This window comes from Nipponia nippon, unplaced genomic scaffold, assembly GCF_047370975.1.
Source record: "Nipponia nippon isolate SJK-2023a ecotype South Korea unplaced genomic scaffold, ASM4737097v1 scaffold_4, whole genome shotgun sequence".
Lineage (NCBI taxonomy): Eukaryota > Metazoa > Chordata > Aves > Pelecaniformes > Threskiornithidae > Nipponia > Nipponia nippon.
In genome coordinates this window covers 119,236,036-119,260,219 of record NW_028262358.1, presented here as the reverse complement: position 1 = coordinate 119,260,219, position 24,184 = coordinate 119,236,036, and the positions used below count along the sequence as shown (strand labels likewise).

The 24,184-nt window shown below is 43.7% G+C and overlaps 1 protein-coding gene across 6 annotated transcripts in view; it reads right to left on the bottom strand.

The window, feature by feature from the left end:
• The window catches only part of EVA1A (eva-1 homolog A, regulator of programmed cell death), a 210,360-nt gene that overhangs the window by 3,755 nt on the left and 182,421 nt on the right, over window positions 1–24,184 (bottom strand). For 5 of the 6 annotated variants that reach the window (XM_009467323.2, XM_087777159.1, XM_087777157.1 and 2 more), the window contains 2 exons: window positions 9,278–9,442; window positions 5,045–5,218 (listed from right to left, as the gene is read on the bottom strand). In XM_009467323.2, coding sequence (XP_009465598.1) covers window positions 5,045–5,218; window positions 9,278–9,442 — 339 coding nt within the window. Of the gene's footprint in view, window positions 1–5,044; window positions 5,219–9,277; window positions 9,443–17,700; window positions 17,712–24,184 lie in introns of those variants that run through there. The other variant, XM_087777161.1, reaches the window with a different exon arrangement.

Below are 24,184 nucleotides of genomic sequence, written 5' to 3'. Positions count from 1 at the left end.
TGTGCTTGTATGTATAGCCCTTCATGCAGTGCGATAGCTGTAATTGAATCTTTGGGCTCCAGTGGCATTTATGAGCTCTTACAGCTACTCTGTCAATATCTGAGACACTGTCTGGACTTCTTCACTGAGTTGTAACCCTACATTCAACTGCAGTCTTGGCATTTATCATACGCACAATCCACTCACACAGCAACATCTTTTTTTTTTCATAGCAGAAAGAGCAACTTAAGCTAAAAACCACGGGCTCTGCTTTTTCTCAGTTGAAGCAGCCAAGTCAGCAATAGCCTAGATTTGGGGGTTTAACAGTTGATTAGTGATTTTGAGAGCCTCCCCATTGCATGTTCTACCTGCAAACACCAAAAAGAGGCATCCTCTTCAGCAAATGGATGCTCAGCATCTTCCAAAAACTCAAATGTTGCTCAGATTCATCATGCCAACACTGAAGCTCCTCAAAACACTCATTATATTTGAAAAAAAAAGCTCTTTAAAAGACATCAGTAGCAGGTGTTAACATAATTTTGATATGCATTCGTGTGTGTGTATACCCATTAACACATGGATTTTGACCAGTGTAGCTTTTTCTTCCACTGCTGTGGATGACAGGTCAGAGTTATGTTTTTCTCCTAAACTTCTAGCAGGACCCAGTTGCTGTCAATCTCTTTAGCTAGGGTTACTTTTCACCTTCCTGGCATTTCTCTTTCTGGACTGAAAGCATTGATGAAAATGTCACTGATTCAAGCCTGATTTTAATCCATGCAGACAAAAGATATATGCTTTTTATAAGTCTCTATACAAAAGCCACCATTTTCTAGGCACTCAAACTGGCCAAAAATTAGAAACACATTTTATTTTGTTTTTCCAACCAAACCAGCAGCAATTACGGAGCCTGTTTCCTGAGGGCTAACAATCTGCTGGGAGCATCAGCCCAGACTGCCATTAATTCCCCAGGAAATGCCCCAGGCCAAGGTTGTTATTGCTATTATAATAAATTGTTTCAATAAATAAAAAACAATCTAGGCATTAACGCTGCTGGCTTCCTGTGATGGCTTCATGCATTCAGAAACCTCAGTGGGGAGGAAAATTTCAGAGGGCCTCAGTAAAAGGTTCAGCATTAAGCATGGCCAGACAAACAGTAGGAGCAATATCTTCTAGAGAATTTACAGTTATCCCCACAGGCTGCTGAAATCCCCTGGTAGAACAGAGGAAGCTCTCCAGGAGCCCCTTATTAATAAGGCTCAGGCCAAGCAGTCTAAAAGTTGGAATGATCTCCCCTGGGTTGTTTTTTGGAAGCCCCTTGTTAATGACTTGGCAGCAAAGCTTTGCTTGTGGAAGAAGAATAAAACAGGGATTTGTGGAGGTTTCCCTCCAACTACTTCAGCCTGAATGCAATGACAAAACTGGAGTAAGTCCCCTGTCCAAAAGGATGCACTGGAAGTGCTCTGATACAATTTGAATGTTTAATATTTATACAACCACAAGGGATAGTTCTTGTCTTGCTGGTAACTGTGACTGCAAAGACAGTTCCAGCTGTCACTGACACTGGTGAAGTCTTTCCGAACACTCAGACAGGTTTTGGAACAGGTCCATGACAAATAACAGGTCTGAGGTTTGTAGGCAGACATTGCATCTAATTAAAAAACTAATTCTATAAAGAAAATCAGCTTTCAAATTAACAGCATCTCTATGTCTTTTGCAAGACTGAACTCTAAATAATATTTATTTGTTTGATCAGATGATAAATTCACTCCAATTGACATTGTTCACGCTTTCTCCCTGTTTCTGAAGAAATGTTGTTTTCAAGGTTCTGGAAGCTGGGATAAGACTAACACCTAACTGGCTTTGATACTCCTAACCACGACGATAGCTGCAAACAGATTTGACGGTGAAAACCAAGAGAGACTGCAGAGAGGCTTTGCTTTCTGCTGTGCTGTGATTTTAACTCTTCGGTTGTTAATAGGAATGTTCCCAACTTTTATATGGGAACATCAGTCAAAAAGATGGTGGAAATGAGCACAGAGGCTTTCGCTAATATTAGCACTTCTCTCTGTGCGCTACAAGACTCTGCATTTTCGAGTGACCCAGCCTGCAGACTCTTCACCTGCAGCTGCCCACCCAAACCTGCCATTTTGTGCAGCAAATGTGAACACCACTGACCACAGAGCTGATCTGACTGATTTGTGCATGCTGTCCCCAGGCTAAGAGACACCCCACTGCCAGGAGGCAGGAAAAGTAGTAGAGTGGATCATCCTTTCAAGCACACACTTTACCCATGAAATACCAAGTGCCCACAGGTTCTTTTTCCTGAAGGGTTCTGAGGGTATACACCATCCTCTGCCTCAACAGAAAAAACATCTTTACATGTTGCCCCTGCCTATTTACAGTTTTCTCTTGCAAAGTCCTCTTTTGAGCCAACCGATCAGCACAGGGAAGCCCTGAAAACAGCACTTTCAGTCTGCATATTTTACCTGAGGGACATTTTTGGCATCATGAAACAGAGCAGTTCTTGCACTAATGTTTCTCTTTGGCACCAAGGCTGTGGTCAGGAGCCGTGGGAAGATGTGTGAACCAGAACCAGCCCTCCCTAGCCGCCCGATACCCTGCCTCTCCTGAGCCACTATAATGGCTCCTCTATGGACATTAACAGCTGCTGTGGCTTAAGCCGCCTTCAGGGCCCCAAACTCAGGCGAGCACAAAAATTTCCAACTGTTCTGTTGCTCAAAATCTGCAATATGAAGAGGGATGGCTTTGCAGTGCTCTAGTTTTATGCAAATGATAGCTGTGCCCTGCAACACAGCTTGTCTTTGAACTCATAATCTAAAACCTCTCCATATTCACATATAACAAAATAAATCATGCCAAATCCATCCTTTCCACTAAAAGCAGAGGGCTAAATTACATGCAGCAAATAAAGATGGTTTAGGGCATCTGCTGTTTCAATCCGTGGGGCAGCCATCAATTATTTTTGTAATAAATAATGAACTGAACACATGTATCATTGAGACTAAAACGCATCTAACAGCCATGGTTAAGTACACTGGAAAACATGAGCAACAAGCTCCTGAACTTACCACTGGAAACCAAAGTCGTGAGGTCTGAGTTTTACCTATTTGACATCCAGTGGATGTGAACACATGACGAGGAGACCAGATCATGAGAGGGCAAGCAAATCCCACAGCAACAAGATAGTTAAAGCCATCCTTATTTATTATTTGTGCTACAGTAAAATCTAGAGGCTCCTGCCAAGACTGACACCTTGTGAAGGGGATGAATCGAGGCCTTGTGCCCTACAAAATGATTGCAGGGTGAAAGAGTTCTGCTGTGGTCAATGGAAGCAAAGTCCATTGGGCAGCAGCAGCAGCCCTGAATCATAGCCCCAACTGTCCTTGACCATAAATCCTACAACCTTCTGCTGCCCATTACTGTTCAGATGGGGAAAATAATATTAATAGCATTTTATGTTATAGTAATATTGGGAATGTGGGTATTTTCATGTCAAAAAATGGCAGCTGTAGGTAAGAAGCGGGGAGAAGTGTAACAGATGGAAGACTCCTTTAAAGTTTGTTTTTTCTAATCTTTCCTTAGAGAAGCCCATGCTAGCAAAAATATATCCTACTCAGCTATCTTTTTTGAAGAACACTACTAATTCCACTTAAGCTGCCTGCTTCTTAAAGGCGTCATGAAAAGATGGATCCTGACGTATAGAAGGGCAGAACTTTGGATTCACCATTCATGGTCCTTTCAGAAGAACCCTCCACTAAATGTGCAGAAACACGCTTACTAATCTACTCAGTTATTCCAAAATGCAAAGCCTAAGTTAGTTGTTTCAAATCCAAATACTTGTCTGTAGCAGCATGGTGGTATCTCAGCAAAAGCAAGAGCATGGCACCAAGAATGCATTAGTATTTATTGAATTATCAAGACTGAATGGCACACAGATGTGAAAAACTAGCTCACAAATATTGGAGTTTTAGTGATATAGACTTCAATGCTCCAGAATGGCATAATTGCATTACAGTGGTGCTAGCAGACTGGCCACAGTACACAGAATTATTAACAGCATGTAGTAAAAGAGCAACACGTTAGCATTACTAGCAAGGTAATATTGCTTGGCAATAAGCATTGCAAGGTAATAAGGATACAAACCTTTCATTAAACAAATGGAGAATACCTATAAGAAAAAAGTGACCACAAACAGTGTGTCCTGCATTGGCAGGCTAGTTACACAGAAACCAGGGCCCTCCTTCTGGGGAAAGCAGCAGAGATTGGCCTAAAATATGCTGAATTAGTGCATCCAATGTTATTCAGCCAGTGCTCCTCCTTTTTTTGGGTTAGGTCCTCCAACTCTGTAGGCAATCCCTACTGCCGACAAGGTACCTCATGCAGTTGTCGGATGAGAAATATTTGCACTGTATCACTTTCCTCTACTGTACTATTTGCTATCATCATTGTTATTGACCCCGAGCGCTCAGTAGGGAACACAATCTTTATTTCAACTTTTAAAGCGAATCTTATTAGAAGACTGCTCCTCTGTTATTTGAAAGATACATGTGGGTGAAAGATAAACTGTGATCCAAGGAAATCTAACTCTAAACTAGATTTAAATATGCAATTAAGCAGACTCTCAAGTTACTTCATCTTCACACTTCTACTGAAGATAAGCCAAATTCTTCTAAGCAGGGTAACGATCTGAGTGCTGCTTATTTTCCAAATTACAGGACAACAAGCTTGCCTCCCTAATGAGCCAGGCTTTGATCTCCAGGAAAATGGAGCATTAGGAATAATACCACATGTAAGATTACATTGTATTTAACTCCAGATGAGAGAAAATCCAGTGGAAAGCAGAGCACAATAAACCCTGTTATATACTGTCTGCTAGAGCTGCCCTGGTCAGGTCTTTCAAGGGAGAATTTGCTGAGAGACAAATGAAAAATATAAACCGTTCAAAGAGGCAGATTTAGCCCTAGGTGACTGTGAAATGTAGGCTCAATTGAGGGTCTACAAAGAGCTTGCAAGAGCCCAGAGAGATGGCAGCCGCAAGACCTACCTGTGATAAAGGCATACGCTGCTAGGATGTTGCTGAGCAGTGCCATCTCCGTGCTAACGCCCACAGGCTCCATGCTGCTGTTGAGCGCCGGCGGTTGTGTCTCATCCACAGGAAGCAAGAAGGGGGTGTTGTCTAGAGGGTAGAAGGTGGCCGATCTCCCTTTCTTCTTCTCTGCTTTGAAACAGAAAGGGAATGAGGAATGAGGCACGTGCCCCAGCCCTACCCTGCCCTATCCCCACCAGGTCAGCATCTGCATTCAGAAATCTGGAGCCGCTCAACAGCAAGCCACCCAAATTTGCCCCTTTTGGGGGGGCAACTAAACCTTCTCAGGTAGCTTCAGCTGAGCACATACCCTGTCTGCATCCAGGCAGCATCTTCTCTCCCCCGTCTCCTGCTCTTTCATGTCACCACTTAGACACACCCACCTACACTACAGCAAATATATAATCAGGTTTCTTTTCTCTTATGTAAATCAAAGGAGCCTTTATCAACAGTGGGTTCAGCTAAGCTTGTAATAAGGACTGGAAAGCACAGGCAGAGCCGGCAACCCTCTGCCGGTGTCGCGCTGGAGTGACCCATCCACACCTGGCAAACAGACGTGCTTTCTCTCCAGCCTTCTTGGGGAAGGGCTGACCTGAGTTTATGACTTCCTTCAGAAGCCTGCTCGTATTGTGTTTCACCCAGGCACCATTTCCCCTTTGGAGAGGTGAGTGAACATGGGTTAATGATTTGATTTTATTTGTTGAAGACTGGAGCTAAGGAGGCAGCTAATTTCAGGAGGCTGAAAGAGACCCTTTCAGGCCTTATCAGCTCGCTGCTGAGTGCTCCCTGCACCTTGATCTGCGGGCAGACACCCCCACTAGCCACAAAACACTAATTGTTTTAAACACACAAAAAAGTTGGTGCACAGGATCCAGCTCCATCATCTATGTGATTGTTTAACTGTAGCTATTACAGTTTTTCAGGCTCCTTTTCCTGGCTGTCTGGTTCTGTCCAAAAGCAAGCAGCACACCGTAAAAATCACAGACTTGCACCTGTCTTCCACTTATCTGCAGGTATTAAATTCAGGAAGCTGTCAGGTCCATCTTTGATAACGCCATCAGTGCCATGCAAGTAAAAGCACTCTGACAGCAGCCACGACGTGAGATGGTCTGTGTTCACCGGCTGCCTGATCCGTCTCCTTTCCCTGCAAACCCAGCAACGTGGGATGTCACGTTCAGCTTCCCACTGTGCCAGACAGCGGCTCAGCCCAGGGAAGCAGCAACAGAAATTGAGGGGTGTCAAAGAGAACAGGTAATACTGGATGGAGAGGGACTGAGTGCATGAACGTGCATGCAGTGATGCCAACTCCTAATCTGCCTCGGAGGAGAATCAGCGGGGATGGAAGTCCAGGTGTCGCTGCAAGGGATCAGCCCCGAGGAATGCGGGCACAGTTGTATCTCTGCCACTGAATAGCTGCATGGCCTTGGGAAAGCTGCACGTTACAAGCTACCAAGGTGTTAATGACTGGCCCTGAAGCAAAGTTTTTAAACATGGGTGCCTGGGTGGCAGATCCAAAAGGGAAAAATATCCCAAGAACCTCTTGCGTTAGGAGAACAGAGATCACCGAAGACCAGTTGTACCAATAGAGGCACTGGAGCACAGAGGGTCAAGGGCGCATTCAGCAGGAAGTCAATAGCAAAGTTTTGGAAAATCTTTTAATTCAGATGTAGGCACCAACAGGTCCTCTAATCTTTCCTTTATTCTCCTTGCTTGGTAAATCTATGTCTGTACAAGTGGTTGGATTTTTCTCTACCACTGTTCCTGCAAAGAAATCCATGAAAGCAGGGTAGATTTTTCATTTCTAAAAACTGAACCTAAAAACATGACACTTCAGAGCATCTCAAGTAGCACTATGCATCTAAACTGAGGCAACTGAATCCTGCTATTAGTTGACACATCCTAGAGAGTTATTCAGCTCTCCCTGTAACAGACACTTAAAGCTTAATGTATTTGCTCATACACAGACATCTAAGACACCCCAGGGCCAGGAGGACATCCATGCAGAGATGGCAGTTATGAAAAGGGATATAGGGAAACTCTCACCCTTCTAGGGCAGCATCTAGAAGCCAGGTGAACACCCCAGGTCATCTCAAATGACACATGTATATGGGGGTAACTGAATCCTGCCTGAGATGTCTACATACTGAGGTCTGGCTCTGAACTAGTTAATCTGAAAACCCTTTACAATCAATGAAAATGAAGGGCACCACCAGGATATAATCTCATATATATTTCATAAATATATATCTCATCATAAAAAGGACTGCTGAGTTAGGTGGCTCCAGGTTCCTGCTAGGTCTTTGAGAGTTTTCTACAACTCTGCATTAAAGTCCAGTTAATGTGTCTGGACTGCAGCTGCACAGAGCTGGTGGGATATGAACTTGGGGCCTCTGTGCCACGCTCTCTCACATGTCCAGTTCTGGTTTAGTGACAACCCACCTGCCTCTCACTGTCGATACATTCACGGGATCTCACTAGAACTAAGGTTTAAATAATACTTACAGTGGGGTCTTCCATGGGCATGTGCTAGATCAGCCAGGAAAGGCTCAGATGGACACCACTTCTGTTGGGCAAGGGGCATCCCTTGTAAAGCATGCTGTGCAATAATGGTGTATTTAGGAGACAGAGTAAAGCATAACTCCTCTCATGTAAGATGTAAGAAGAATCTTTTTTTTTTTTTTTCACTCTGACTTGTCCAAAGAACAGATGCAATCAAACAAGTTTTTAAATGAATACTCGTCTGCATACACTATACTCTGGCAAAGAGCACCACAAAACCACAGAACTGGTTTTGTCATCTGCAGGATTGTACAAGCACAGACAGGGAAGACAGAAAATGACTGGAGTTACGCAGAAGGGAAAAAAACAAACAAACACAATTTCACAAGGGCCATGTGTTGCTACGCTATGCGGTTCCCTCGTCTGCCATTCATTCCAGGACCATACTAAAAGACATCCCCTTTCCTCCTCGCTAGCTTCGAAGACCTTGTCTATGCCTAATCAGCTCACCTACTACTAGTTTTCTCTTCAACACCCTTTCTTAGCTGTTCCCAGTCACTCAAAGTGTTTCCCTGTGACTTTACACAAAAGCTGAACAAAATTATTTCAGCTAGCAGTAAATTTGCCCAACACCACAGTAGAAGCATAGGAGAGGTTATTCAAGATACCAGTCTGACTTTAGCAAATGGTTTTAATGAAAGAAATAAAATGGGAAGGGAGATTACAGAAATGTCCAAATATTTCCTTTTCCTATTTTCAAAACATTCTTTTAGCTTTTAATTTCAAAATTACATCTTTGTTTGTAAAGAGGTGCATATTTAAAAAATTAATGAATAAACAATGTGAAAACTAAACAAAACATGTCATTTGTAGAAGTGAAATGTTTAGATGAATGAAAATGAGTTCAGGATATTTTTTTTTTGCTTAAAAGAATCACCAGGATCACAAAATCTGTTTTGGTCTAACTCAAAATTCTTTTCCCTGCCAATTTTTCAGTAAGGCCTCCAACCTGACAAATCTGTTATTGATGACTCTTAATTATCTGTGGATTGGCTATCCAAGCTGTGGATTAACTTTGCCAAGAGTGTAGACAGAGACAAGGTAGCTCTGCGCATTCCCACCCTAAAGCTGAATCTCTGGGAGCACAGGCTGGGAATTTCAGATCTAATGTCATATACCATCTCCTGCGTGCTGGGAGACACAATGCAAAACCACCAGCTAACCCAATATGTGCTCACCTGTGCTTTTCCTTTATTCATACACCATCCCTTCCTCGTACTCACTTATCCCTATAGATGGCTAAGATTTGACTTCATTCATATCTCTTGACTTTGCATTTTATGAAAATAGCATCCTATTTCAAAGCTCAGTTGAAAACTTCTCTGTCCCCTGTGAGCCAGATCTACTGTGTCTGCCCTGGTTTTTTTTCTTTGCTACTGTATTAGATGGGTCTGCAAAGTATTTCTGTGACGAGTTTTGACATGCATGTCCATGACTGCTATTTCAAGGAACCCAGTGTGAGTTTCACAGTTCACTTTAGTCCATCGCTGGTCACGCCTTGAAGCTTCTCTTTCTGACTGTGGCATGGATGGGGTTTGGGAACAGTATAGAAACCCAGACAAGGGGACATAGAAGAGAACAGTTACCAGAACACAGTTAGGTTTGGACCAACATCGCAATAGTCATAGCTACCTGGGAGAGCTCGCCCTATGTTGGAAGGAGAGACATCAGAAAGGAATACGTCGTCCCCTATAACATTGGGATCAAACACTCTTGGTCGCAGTGGAAAATGTGGCTTCTGAAATCCTTGGTAATTGGTTGGTCTTGGCTGGGTTTCATGCAGAAGCTTCTTGGGAACTGAAAGAGATGAGTAAGAAGAGCACAGTTGTTAGAATGAGTTATTTCAGTTGGTCAGAATGAGAATTATCACATTATGCTATGGGCTCAGCTGATACTTAATTATACCATACGCAGACCAAACAGACACTCATTTACCACTATGATGAATGCTCTCCAAATGCCAGCACAGAGACATTCAAGGAAAGAAAGCTGGAAACCATGAAGTGATTAAGATATTGTTTATTTACAATTAAGCTTTGAGACTAGACTAAGGATCAGATTCAGACATCTTATTTAGACACCCGTCTTAGAAACTGAAATGCCTAGTAAGCCAGGCTTTGACTCAGCCCTAAGCTTCAGAGTATGACAGCTAGACACCTCTGTTCCCACCCTGACAGCGGGCTGGGCAGGATGCCCCATAGCAATAGGGTATGCCTGAATAGCTGCTTCTCTCCCGCCATCAAGTTGCTGGCTCAAGACTGCACATCAGAAGTTTCTGGCCACTCTGGATTCCCAAAACCAGCCTCTGGGGGATGCTGTTCATGTGAAATCATAAAGCTTAAATCATCCACGACAGAAGTAAGAAACCCCACGTCTAAGAAACCCTCCCCACCCTGTCAGATCCAAAATACACTCTTCCCCATTGGGCTTTAGGCTTTAAGTAAACTGGAAAGGCCCACTCTCCATTCCCACCACCCTGAGAAGGAGGGTGAAGACTCAGCTAATCCCTACTGCTCTCCATGTTTCGTCAGCCACAGCGTTAGCAATACGCAGGCAAGATAGGTTACTATGTGACAGTTTTGTCAGGACATCTATGGTCTCTTCTTTGGACCAAAGCATGCCTTAATAAGAAGAGTATTTTCTCCTCCTTGATGTTGCAAGGCCAGCTCTTCAGCTGTGCACAGGTAAAGAAATCAAAGGCGGTGTAACTTCCTCAGTGTACACCCACTGAAGGTGAATCCACACAGTAAATTCACTAATTTGCCCTGTAGGGACAAAGCAGCATGTCATTTACGGAGCTGAACCTGTTCTCTGCCTCAGCCACGGCCAACACCTGAGGCTATTTCAGAGCAAAGTGCTTTTCCATACAAAGACAACACATATACAGGCCGTTCTGCTCAGAAATTAGAGGAATAGAGTGATGAAAGACAAAAATAAAGAAATTCAAATTTCTAGAGGAGAAAGATACATTTTCCCCATTAGTGACTGTATACTAATATAGACATAAAATCACCATTTTGTCCCTGCAGACAAACAAGACTTTGGTGTGTTAAAGACACAGACTGTTGAGAGCTAGGCATAAGTTCAATAGACCCACAGAAAGCCCAAGAGAAGATTTCTGGGATGCTCAGCTCTCCTTTCTTCAAGTCTAATGGCAACTGTCTTTCTCATCCCAAGCAGGCTGCCACCTCCTAGTGCCTCAGTTTCCCACTGCTCCGTTGCCAATCGTGCTGTCTCTCATCTCCACTCTTCACAGGGGCGTGAAGAAGCATAATTAAAAATGCAAAGCACTTTGAGATCTTTGGCACAAGCATGAAGGAGGACTTGGAAAGAGTGTAACCCTGGAACAGAAAGGAAATTCCTGCCTGCCCCCTGCAGCTAATCAGCTGCCAAGCTGGAACATGAGATTTAATCACGTCCATTAAATTTGCCTGCATAACGACAAATATTACTGGTGGGGGAAGTGATCCAACCACCTTGTTTACATTGTGTTCGACTTACTGTCTTTGCTGAGGCAAAGAAAACTGTAACTGTATTTACTGACTGACCTCCCATATTAGGCTGCTGAGACACCAGCACTGAGGTTCTCTCATTATCAGTAGAGTCATGCTAGGTCAGGAAACAGACATAAAAACCCCACAGCTTCTGAATATCAAAGAGCTGGCACAGCGGTTTCTAGTGAAACCTGAATTGGCAACGGTCCTCTGATAGGAAGGCAGCAAAAGAAACACATCCCCTGTTAGGAACTAGACAGAAGCAAGGGGGATACCTGTGCCAGAGAAATATCAGAAAGTCTGGGGAGGAGGTGCGTAGAAGAGAGATCATCCCACAAACCGCACAGTTGGGAAGAATTGCAATTATGGGTCCCTAATTTAAGCAACCAAAGGGACCTTACATTCAGAGGACATAGGGCTCAGCACCCTCCAAAAATAAAGATCCCTTTTGCTCTGTCTCGGGCTGAGGACCTGAGAGGCATTTGAAAGACACAAGTCAGTTTTCTTTTTTTTTTTTTTTCTTTTTCTTTTTTTCACTTTTCTTCCAAACTGCACCCCAGTAACCTGTTGATATGCATCCAATGAAGAAATGAAGCAAAAGGAACACAGAGACAAATTTTTAGCAGATTTTGGCTAGTCTTCCATGTTTCAGATTGACCCTTCTTCATAAAAATCTCCAGATTTGAAATCTCTCTCTCTGTGGAGCTGCATCTTTCTTCAAAAAGGTGACACCACCAGACACTTAAACAGTTGAGCCAAGTGGAGGGAAGAAACACCATCTTTTCCTAAGCACACCCAGGGAATTCGGCTATGGCTTTTCCACCTTGGCATCTGTGTCTTTGCCACTAGAATGCTACTTATGGGACCGGGAGAGGAGTCAGGGTAAAGCAAAACATCGCTATGTCAGTCAGCAACTGGTCAACCACATCCCAAGGAAGAGTGGAGATGGAGAAGTAATCAGAGGGAAGCATTCAAAGAGACTATTTATTGTCACAGCACCTTAATGGGGTAGGGTTGTGCTGTTATCCCTTTGGGATGGCTGGGGAAGTAAGATGACTACCAAGTATGCATTTGGTACCTAAAAATGCAGGAGGCTATGAAGAGAGATTCCCAAAAGCAGGCATTCACCAATTACCATCACAGGCAAACAAGACTTGACTAGGGGAAAAAAAATTAATTTCATTTATTACCAATCAAATCAGAGTAGGATAATGAGAAATAAAACCAAATCTTAAAAACACCTTCCCCCCATCCCTCCCTTCTTCTCAGGCTTAACTTTGCTCCCCAATTCTTGACCTCCTCCCCTCCATCGGCACAGAGGGAATGGGGGTTGCAGTCAGTTCATCACACGTTGTCTCTGCCGCTCCTTCCTCCGCAGGGGGAGGACTCCTCACACTCTGACGCTGCTCCAGCGCCAGGTCCCCCACACAGCAGACAGTCCTCCACAAACTTCTCCAACATGAGTCCTTCCCACGGGCTGCAGTTCTTCATGAACTGCTCCAACATGAGTCCCTCCCACAGGGTGCAGTCCTTCAGGAACAGACTGCTCCAGTGTGGGTCCCCCGTGGGGTCACAAGTCCTGCCAGCAAACCTGCTCCAGCCTGGGCTCCTCTTTCCATGGGGCCACAGGTCCGGCCAGGAGCCTGCTCCAGCATGGGCTTCCCATAGGGTCTCAGCCTCCTTCAGGCATCCCCCTGCTCCAGTGTGGGGTCCTGCACAGGCTGCAGGTGGATATCTGCTCCACCATTAACCTCCATGGGCTGCAGGGGCACAGCCTGCCTCACCATGGTCTTCACCACAGGCTGCAGGGGAATCTCTGCTCTGGCACCTGGAGCACCTCCTCCCCCTCCTTCTTCACTGACCTTGGTGTCTGCAGAGTTGTGCCTCTCACATATTCTCACTCCTCTCTCCGGCTCCAGTTGCCCATGGTTTCTTTCCCCTCCTTCTTAACTATATTATCCCAGAGGCACTACCACCATCACTGATGGGCTCGGCCTTGGCCAGCAGTGGGTCCGTCTTGGAGCTGGCTGGCATTGGCTCTATCGGACACAGGGGAAGCTTCCAGCAGCTTCTCACAGAAGCCATCCTGTAGCCCCTCTGCTACCAAAACCTTGCCATGCAAAACCAATACAGGACATTTTGCCAGGAAGGGCTTATCTTGGCAAAGAGTAAACAGAGTGACGGCATGCAGCAAGTGTGTTCTTTTTTTAGTTTATATAATGCTAAACCAATACACAGCTTAGATAGCTTGATTTAAAAAGACAGTAAAATGGAAAGGCTTTCTCAAGTGCAAAACAATTCTCAATTTCCAGTTAGCTTCTGTGTGGCAGCCAACTCCACAAGAAAGATTAAACATCTGGTTCCTTTGAAATACCCTCCTTAAATTCTCCGGAGAGGAGTGCATCTGACACAAAGCATGGCATGAACTGAAGCAAGGTGTCAAGAAAAGTTATTTATGATTAAAACTACCAGAAAAAAGTGCCTGGGATTTTAGTCTTATCTCAGCATTAAGCACAGAAATCCTGGCAGGGAAGGGTTGGCACTTGGCCTGTTCCATTCAATCAGGTGGAGAAGTTAAAGCATCTCAGTCAGCAGAAGAAGTGATATATGTGGACAAGTGGGGAAGAAATAGGGCCTTCAATCAAAGCATTAACACACCTTACAGTCAGGAGCCCTGCACCTTAAAATGTACATGAGAAATGAGCTGGGATCATCTGGAAGAGAGGAGATGAGTTGCTCTGGGCATCGTTGGGGGCCTTCAGTCTCTCAGGGGGTAGCAGTCAGCACTGAGATGTGGGTATTTATCCAAATGATAAAATTCTCTGGTAATTTGGGCTGGGCAGCTGAGCAGCGCAGGCAGAGGTGTAACTTTCAGGATGGCAAGCCATACTCTGCCACCCACCCCGGGGTCCAACTCGGGCATCACCGCATGGACTCCGCATGAGCCAGGACTTAATCTGGAGAGGGAAGTGTCACTATCGCTGTGACACCCCATGAAGGCACCTGGAGAAAGCGGTTCTAGGTAACAAACCTGCAAAGGAGCTCTTGGATCAGCAGCTTCATTCCTCTGCCATTACAGACTTTTGAGTCTTTATATAATGTGTCTGTGTCTATTTTAAAAGCAGTCCTGGTTACCAGCTCCCACTGCTCATATGTCTGAACCAACATCATGCTAGCAATAATTTATACCAGTTCCCAACCCAAGACCTGCATTACCCATTTGCAATGAATTAATGGCATCAGTCCCACAACAAAACCTCACTGCCACTGCCTGCCAGCTTACCCCCTGCAGGAACGGGGGCAAAGGAAAATCAAAGCTGGAGCATGCTCTCACTGACAGAGCAGACCCATCAGATTCGGGTACAAGCAACCCGCAGGACAGTGTGAAAAGGCACATGGTGGTGCTGCTGACAGTGTCCTTATTTGTACTTGGTGGAGACTCCTTCTGCTGGGATTTTCACACAAGCACTCTCTTGTGTGGCCAGAAAACTGAGGGCTGATGAAAAGAAAAAGTTACTGTGCCTACAAGCAGCAAAATTCTGAATCACGGTGCTAAGAGATGGAAAAGGCCAGCCGATACCTCGCCTCTTTGTTCATAGAAATCACTTGCTGTATGTTTTCCACTATTTTGATCTATCTAGTTTTAAACACTCCAGTTCTGGAGGTTTGGCTAATTGTCACAAGAGATTATTTTGCAGAGGAATATTGCTCTTTCTGAGGAATTCTATTTCAATACGCTGCTGAGTGTTTCAATTTAAGTGCATATATTATTCCCCTAATCAAAACATTTGACTGCTATAGCCCCCAAATCTTACAGATGGGGAATTGGCTCAGGGACAGAGTTTTGAAAGTGTTTAAATATCAAAATGATTTGTCCGATCTCACAGAAGGAGTCTGTGCCAAAGAAAGGAAACAAATCCAGGCTCCCTATATTTCAGCCTCGCACTCAAACCATCCCTTCTCTTTGCTAATTTGATCATTTGCTGTTTCCTGATGCTTGCTCAGACCTAAACATGCTTAAAGGACGCAATTATCCCCTGACCTCCATCTTCACTGTATATACAGATCAGTCAACTGGAGGGGAGATCAATGAAAGCTCAGTGTTAAAAACATACAGACAGGGGGTTTGTCATTCTCCAGTCCTCTCCTATATATTCGCTTGTGCATTTCCAGCCCATAAAGTTTACACTGAAAGCTCAGTATGATTAAAGCAGATCTGCAGGACCTTCAGCAAATCCTCCTGTGAATGCTTGAAGCAGAGTGCAATTTGAACAAAACATGACTCCCTTACTGTTGAAAATTACAACCAAGCCTTTTATCTGGGCAGGTTGGGGCCAGGAACTGTTGATGCTCAACATACTTTTTAAACAAAAAAAAAAAAATCTTACTGTGAGTAAACACCCAATATAAACTACTGCAGATTTTTAGAGGTAGCAGCTCTGAAGGATTTTTGATTGAGACTTGAAAATGCACAGCATCCAGCCAGAAGTGGGATCGTTCATGTTTCTGAACTATTACAAGAATGCAATTCCTTAGCACATATGTCAGGTATATGGCGCTCTCGGATTGCAGAATTAAAGTGTTTTATGTGCTGTAAAACCTAAATTCACTAAGCAGTCAGTCAACAATATCTATTAAAATAACGGATTTTGGCTGCATCAGACCACAAAATATCACAATACAATCACAGAGCAAGAAGGAAAAGTCCCATACATAAAAAGACTCTACACCTGGTGACAACAGTAACACCACTGTGTAGCTAGAAACATGGGGGTACAGATGATAATTTGATTAACAAAAGTAAATTGAGGCACAGCCCACCTCCTTTTCCCAAGGGTCTCAGATACAGCCAAGGAGCAAGTTGAAACCTCTTCCAGCTGCTTGTGCCCCTGTCTAGCTCAGTGCTGGATGCATCCCTTTCAAGTGACTAAAACCCCATTTGCATCACATGGCAAGAGGTTTTGCCTCTTCTCGTGATCACATGTGTTGTGTCAGGCACCCAAAGTCTACCTTCAATTCCTGCCCTGCCACCAGGCATTCCCCCTTCATCTGACAGCAGAGCCATTGTTATTCGGTCAGATACAGACACAATCACTCAATAGGAGACCATCAGATCCTACAGCTCTCAAGTGTCTCCATGAGCAGCTAGATGGCCTGGGCATCCCCACATGAAAGGCTGAGTGCACTGCACATCAACTCCATATCTTGACTTCAAAGCCATATCATACCTCTGGGCATCCTGTATCATAGAGTAAAAGTATAGTACAGTTTACATGGAAAGTGTAAAGTGTCCCAGGAGACAGCAGGAGACATGAAAGGACTTTGTGCAACAGAACATAAGTCTGAATGCTGGGATTTGATCAACAGGTTGCCATGTAAAATATTCACTCTCACAAAAAAAAAAACAGAGCAGAGGCTTAACAAACACAAGTGGTCAAGACCTCAGCTTTCCATCTCCTTTCCATCTCCTTCCCATTTTAAAAAGGGAATTTTTTCACCCAGTGTCCTGGTTTCAGCTGAGATAGAGTTGATTTTTTCTTTCTAGTAGCTGGTATAGTGCTGTGTTTTGGATTTAGTATAAGAATAATGTTGATAGCACACGGATGTTTTAGTTGTTGCTAAGTAGTGCTTACACTGGTCAGGGACTTTTCAGATTCCCATGCTCTGCCCGGTGCAGAAGAAGCTGGGAGGAGGCACAGCCAGGACAGCTGACCCAGACTGGCCAAAGGGCTATTCCATACCGTATGGCGTCATGCCCAGTACATAAACTGCAGGGAGTTGGCCAGGGGGCAGTGATCACTGCTCGGGGACGGGCTGGGCATCGGTCGGCAGGTGGTGAGCAATTGTATAGTGTATCACTTGCTTTGCATATTATTATTGTGTTATTATATTATTTTTATTACTATTACTACTATTCTATTCACTTTACTTCAATTATTAAACTGTTCTTATCTCAACCCACAAGTTTTCTGACTTTCACCCTTCCGATTCTCTCCCTCATCCCACTGGGGAGTGAGCGAGCAGCTGTGTGGTGCTTAGTTGCTGGCTGGGGTTAGACCACGACACCCAGCATCGATGTAGTCTGCAATCCTGAAACTGAATGCAAAACCCAAGAGAAAGAGGGAGTTACTCAGCCGTGCTGCAGGCGTGTTTTCCGTGCGCAGTGGTTCCAAACCACCGATAACAAGGAAGTGACTCATGCCAATTACAGTAAGTCCACTTCCAAGCACCACGAGGAAATCAAGTGAGACTGTCTGGGAAAATAGCCCTGTCATAACCAAAGCCACCTACACATCCCAGAGTCTGCACCAGGGCCCTCCTTCCCTGCCCCTCCCTTCAGACACTGCCCGAAGCAGAAATCTGTCTCTTCTGCTGGTGATTTTTGGGCTGGTGGGAAATGGTACAAGCTGGGATGCTTGACACAACTCATACAAACTTTTGGAGCACTCTGCCAAGACTGCTCCTGAGGCAGCCCAGATGCTTTGCCCTTTACTGCATCATCTGACAGCAGCTAACTACAGAACGGTTGCGCAATAAGAGTATAAATGTAACACATACAACCTTTTATCTTGTTTGGCCTCCACGGGAAAGGAGATGTTCATCCTTTTCTCACGCAGCTACAATCAGAGAATTGTCTTCAGGAGTAGAAGTGATTCCAGTCCAGAAACAAAGCCCATGCAACAAAAATTAGCTCAGTCTTATTGTGGCTCCCAGTGAAATCTCCTGCAGGTACATAGCTGTGTGATGTGAGAGGCTTTAGGAGATGAAGGTACCATGGTGCACCTCCAACTCAGATGCCACGGGGCAGAGACAGACACAAGCATTGCTCCCTACCAATCTCTCCCCCTCTTGCACAGGGCTGCAGAACACCTTCCCCTGCTTTCTCCTATTTCTGCCTGTCCAGAAATGCAATGATCTTATTAAAAGGTCCAGTTCACCTAATCTGGACACTCAACCCATGCATGCCCTGTAGGTACCTAATGAAGAAGTCCTCCTTAAATAAGCTACGTTCCTAAGCTCCCTGTATCGTCAACAGTGAAAGGTGGGTGCCTTTGAAAGCCTCCAGGGGAGATTCTGTCTACTTAAATTTAGGAGCCTAATTAGGGATAATTAATGAATCATAATGTTACCTTTGGATTTATTCTCCTGAGTGTATCTGAGTTAAAATCTTACGAACTGCTTCACATCTTTTACTCAGATATTTTTCTTCTATCTTGAACTTTTCAAATCAGGATTTGAAGCTACAAACACCTTAATTTCTATCCAATGATGCATGTGCTTGATCTATCCACAGGCAGTTTTCCTCCTGCTTTCATAGCCATGAAAGTCACTTGTTCTTCTTTCATCATCTTAATGTAATAACAGAATACGAAGCATCTATTGCCAGCAACTCATAAATCTCCTGCTTGATGTGGCTTTTGGTCTCCAAAGGGCACAGTGGAAAGCATCGCATGCACCAGTTTGCTCCCTACATGTTCTATTTGGAAAGAAAAATGGATCAAAAGGAAGAAAGCCTTGTAAGAGATACCTGCAGATACGAAGAGTTACTTTCATCTGGTAGATTTCTGCCTGCTCCCAAAGTCAGGAGAGTTCTGCGTTTTCACAAGATAACACGTCTTTAGGAGGATGAGACTCAAGCTGAGGCTTGTCCAAATTCCAGCATGCTCAGCTACACCCCGACATGGGACCTTCTGCCAGCCAGAGCTGTAGGACCTCTCTAGCTGCAGCTAATCTCCACCAGGCCCAGAGGAGGCTATGACAGTAGCTTTATACACCTGAGCAGCAGTATTTTAGGGAGTTGAGATGGGTCTAGAGCAAATCATTAATGCCACCTCCAGGTGCTACTGCTAGAACCATGGGTGACTACTGTCAGCAAGGTTGCTGCAGGAACAGAAACCTGACTCGACACTCACATACGGAGTGAGTTCAACCCTGCTTAATTAAGCAGTTTTCCCTTTATTTACATGCTGAGCACAATCAGAATCTGACCTTTTAATTATACGTAGCCTCAATTCCAGAAATGGCAGAAGGCAGGGGAGAAAAAATCTCTAATAATTTTGAGGGTGCCAAGCAGGGACTGACAGCACCCGGGAGAAGCTGCCAGTCTCCCAGACTAGGAAGGCTACAGCAATAGAGTCTAAGAATCAGTTTTGGGTTTCCTTTTTTTGCAGCACACAAGAATGTCTGAATCTGGAGCCTGGGCCCTTTATCAGTGAAGAGGAAGATACAATACAGAGGATGGCACAAAAAGGAGAATAAGATTAATAAGGAAGTCAGACTCATTCTTCTGGTCTTCCCCATTCCCCCTGTTTGGACTGCATCTATCACATACTTGCACTGGTACTTTGCAAACCAGCCCATTCATGTATGGATTTCTTTGGCATTATAGAGAATACTGGTTTGTTCGTCTCTTCAGAGGAAACTTTTCTTACAGGCTGCAATTTTATGCAATGCTCTAAGCATATCCACTCCACTTTGGATCAAAGAAGAGTAATGCTAGATTTCAGATTTTGACACAATTCCTATTTTTTTCTCATCATGTTCAGTCATTTTAATCAAACATTTAACAATGCAAGAAAGACTTTTACTATTTTAAATTAATTTTATAGTATGGAACTGTTGTCCTTGACTTATTTAGGCTATAGAGCTTGGCAGAAAGTCTTTTGTGCAGCTTATCTATTTTTCAGGAAAATATGTGACACAACATGTGGTTCCCAGGAGGATGCTGACGGAGCAGTAAGCATTGTGTGTTCAAGTGTGGCTGAGCCAGAGCCAGGGCATTGCTCATGCAAAGAACTTCTTGCCAGCAAGGGAGGAGAGCCTCTGTGCTCAGGATGCCAACACATATCCAAGTGGTTGCAGCTCTGCGAGTTACCAGGCATCAGCTGAGTCACACCAAACAATTCTGTAAAACTCAGGGCAAAAGATACTCCCTTAAATTTCAGTAAAAGCTATGCAAGCACTGTCAGTGAAAGAGGCCCTTGGAAGTCTTCACTGTTACATATCGAAAGGCAGTGGCTGGGTGAGCACTATGTACCCCTGTGAGACACTTAAATGATAGTCAAGGCAAGGATATCCAAGATAAAGCAAGGAGAAAGGGATGGAGTAAAGGGCCAGAGGCCCTGAAACACTCTGGAGCTGATGGAAAGCCATGACAGCCTCCACCAGGGACAGGCGAGGGATGGCAGGGAAGCAGGAGCCCAGGCAGGAAAGGAAGGTACCAGGGATACTAAGAACATCCGCAGCTACACTGCACTGCCCAAATATTTGAATAAAGAGTAAGAAGCCTCGTGCTTCAGCAACTGAGCCAACAACTAGCCTGATATGATCCAACTATTATATTCCAAGAGTTAGGAGAGTTAGGAATATAATTTCTCCTCTGAGACTACTGACCAAGATGGACATTTAGGGGATTTCCTGTGCCCCTCTCTGAAGCAATGTCACCCATCCTGTAGTCCTCAGACCACTGGTGACCTGTAAGGCATCAGAAAAGTGATCCAGAAAAAACCTTCAGAAAAGTGATCCAGAAAAAAACTAATTCAAAGAAAAAAACAAAACCGGTATATCCCTGGATGTTCCCCCATGGTTTGTCTCAGTGTCTGCTGGCAGGCACAGCCAGGAGATGCTTCCCGTCTGCTCTCCTTGTCTAATTAAAAATGTTTGTAAGTACAGCAGTAAAACTATGCTCTGTAAAAAAATATTTTCTTTTTATCTAAGTGCTACTTATCCAATGGTGCATGCTAGCTCTTTATCAGATCATCAGCTTTTCCTCTCAGTAATCAAACAGCTGAGAATTAGACAAGAGGCTAGATTTTTTTTCCAAAAAGATAGCAGTGCCTTGATAACACGGGTTGAGGAATGCCGTCAGAAAGCAGCCGGTAACCTCTGCCATTAAAGGCAATGACTTTGTCTGGTCACATGCTTGACTTAGTGTGGCAGTTCCCAGGAGCCCATGAGATGGCCAAGCTGGAAACCGTGCACAAGGAAAGGTTATCAATAGCCTTGGAATAAAGACTAGAAGTGAACAAAACCGTATAAGGTAGCTACAGTGCTAAATGCCCTTCAGTTGCATACAGATGAACGCAAATTAATATTTACTGAACTAAAATACAATTTAGTTTGAAATCCAGAGCTTGATGCTGGAATCATTGGCTCCTGTTGTTCAGGATTTGGCTTATATGAGAAGCCAGGCTACATTAACAAACATGAAATCCAAGGATCTATGAACAAAGTGGCAAAACTGTTTTCAATATAAATCCTTCTATTCACATAACCTGTGAGACATCCTCCTTTGGGGCTGAGACTTCCTGAGCACAGTGGAAAGTTTGAGGAAAAATCCTATAGATGTTTTTGAATTATGAGAGTATTAAACCTCCCCTGTTTTTTTAAGGAAGTACATTTAACTGGCAGAACCTCTCTAACACACAGCATCAGCCTTAAATTATCTGGCTTGTAGACTGTGAAAAGTTCTTTGCATGGTTTATATATTTTTTTTTTCTGGTAGAAAAACACGTAGCATGCATCATCTTGCTTCCATGCATATCCTGAGGGAGCAGTAAGGACTGCAAGCTCAAGTTGCAATTGGTACTGTGAGTAACTGCCAGTTTTGTGGAACAGCAAATTATAGTCACTTTCCTGATGCCACATAAAAGCAGATACACACCATGGAAAACAATGCCAGGGTTTTGTTTTAGCCCAGGGAGGATGTTACTGAGCACCTACCCTATGCTCTTATGCAACCTGCCCTGCAGCTACTTCCACCAGCGCAGTCTGGGAGCACAGGGAAAAAACTGCGGGAATATGCAGTTCTGGATGCTTGTGGCAGCTTTCCAGTACTTAATAATGATTTTTTAAGAAAACATGAGTTTTTTTAAAGCTAAATATTTGTTTCTATTAGGCTTCATTAAATGTTCAGCAAGGACAATATTTCATGCACACTAGTCTGCTCTTTTCCACCCTTCACACGTATAACTAAGATTCATTTACATGTATGTCCCTACCTGAAGTGATGCCTGGATTCACACCACCTAATTGAAGGCACTTTACCGGGATGGGAGGTGGCTAATTCATCCCTCCATCCATTATACAGAAAGGCTGACTAACCTCTCAGTTTAACCACTTAAGTTACCTGCATTAGTGCAAGTAAGGATTTGCAAGACTGAGCTGCAAGTATGCAAGTTATATATATATATATACAGGTGTAGGACATTGTTGGGCAAAAGGCTTATCTCATTTATTCCAATGTTAACAGAGCTAAACGATCCTGAATCAAATCTTACCCACCAACTAGTGCAGAAATTATTCCAGGACTACTTGGGACTCCCTTGAAACCTTTCTAACAGACTAGCAGGTCTCTGACACATCCCAGCTACTCATAATATTTGATTCACTGGAAAATCTTCACCACGTTGCCACCCCACCCAAAACCCAGGTCAGTCATTCTGGGAAGGGCAGCAACCCTCCCTTTCTAGTGGCCTTTGCCAAGCATAGTCCAGTTTCTGCCTGTTTGGGTAGCAAGGCCCATGAACTGCCAGCTCTCCTACTTCACCTTTCAAAATGGCTGAATTCAATCAGTTAAAAAGTGTAAATGGAGACGCCTCTTAATCTGCCATGTGTTTAAAAGTGTTTCTTATTACATATTCCCTAGGAAATGCAGGTTGCTAACTAATAGCCAGGGACCTCACTTCATGCTGTAGCACCTCTATTTTTAGGCTTCCTTTTGGGGACTCAGGAATAAAATTTTTAAGACTTTAACGCATACCTTTGCTGCTAGTAACTTGAACCCAGCGCAGTTCCTTTATCTGGCATGCTCCCAATTTAAGTTGCCACTTCTTTCAAGTGGAATATAATGCTCTGTATTGCAGTATTTGTTCCCTGTACTTGATATCTTGAGCCCACCATCCCTGATATCTTATCATCACATGAAAGGATTAATCCAACACAAAGAGGCCGTGAACATCTTTTGAACAAGTAAACCTTTAACAAACAAATTCACAAGAGGTGGTATAGACAGGGATGGTTTACGAGATCCTGTAAACAGCAAAGAAACTCATAAATACAATCCTTCAAAGTATTTCTGTCCCATTCTGGGATGACCCCTGTTCATACCAACAGAGAGACTGCCCATCTCTGTAACGACACATGCTGCAGAATTTGCTCGGCTCACAAATAAAAGTGGCTGGTCCTCCAAAGGAAAATGAATCCTTGTCAGTGCAACTGCACGGGATAAAATCTACCTCACAACCTGCTTGGGTTATAGTGACAAGATGTTATTAATTGCAGTTCCAATAATCATCCACGTTACTTAAAATCCAAAGTAACCTACCTTAATTACCTTAACTCTAATAACCGCTTGGGATCGTAACAGTCAGAGGAGAAAAATAGTTGTTAACTTGTTGACTGCCAGATGCAGACTGCTGATAGGAGATATATCAGATATTGAAGTATTAAAACTGACCTCAGCCTGGCAGGAGAGGGCTGTGATTCATGTCCATGACTCCTAGGCACAGTGGAGTACAAACAAATAATTGAACAAAGATTAAAGCATTAGCTGTTTCAGTGGAATAAGGCAGCAGATTAATCTCTCATTTACTTTCAGGTAAACCTTCTTCCTAACTTTCTCCCAGTTCAGCAGGAACTTCGGCAAGGCCAATGCAGAAATCTGTTACATCACCACCTTGTTTACAACTCTACCATCTCATTAAAATTATTGTTACAGAGGAGGATGAGAACTGGCCCACTATTTTGCTTAGTCAGAGCTTTCCACCTTTGCGTTGCTTCAGACTTTTCCCTGTGAAAAATAACGAACCTAGTGAAAAATCTGTATTTAAAAAAAAACCTTGCACAAAAGCTATTTTCTTCACTCCTGAGTAAATAATTCACTTCCAATTATGTCCCAGCTAATGGAAAGTCTATGACAAATAGAGTTCAAAGTAAGGCACATTGTGAAAGAGGCACGCTCTAATTAAAAAGACAGTATACAGAAGAAATGCCATCTTTGTGTTTGTACAACAGTCGGTGCAAAGAGCTGCCTGCACAATTTCCC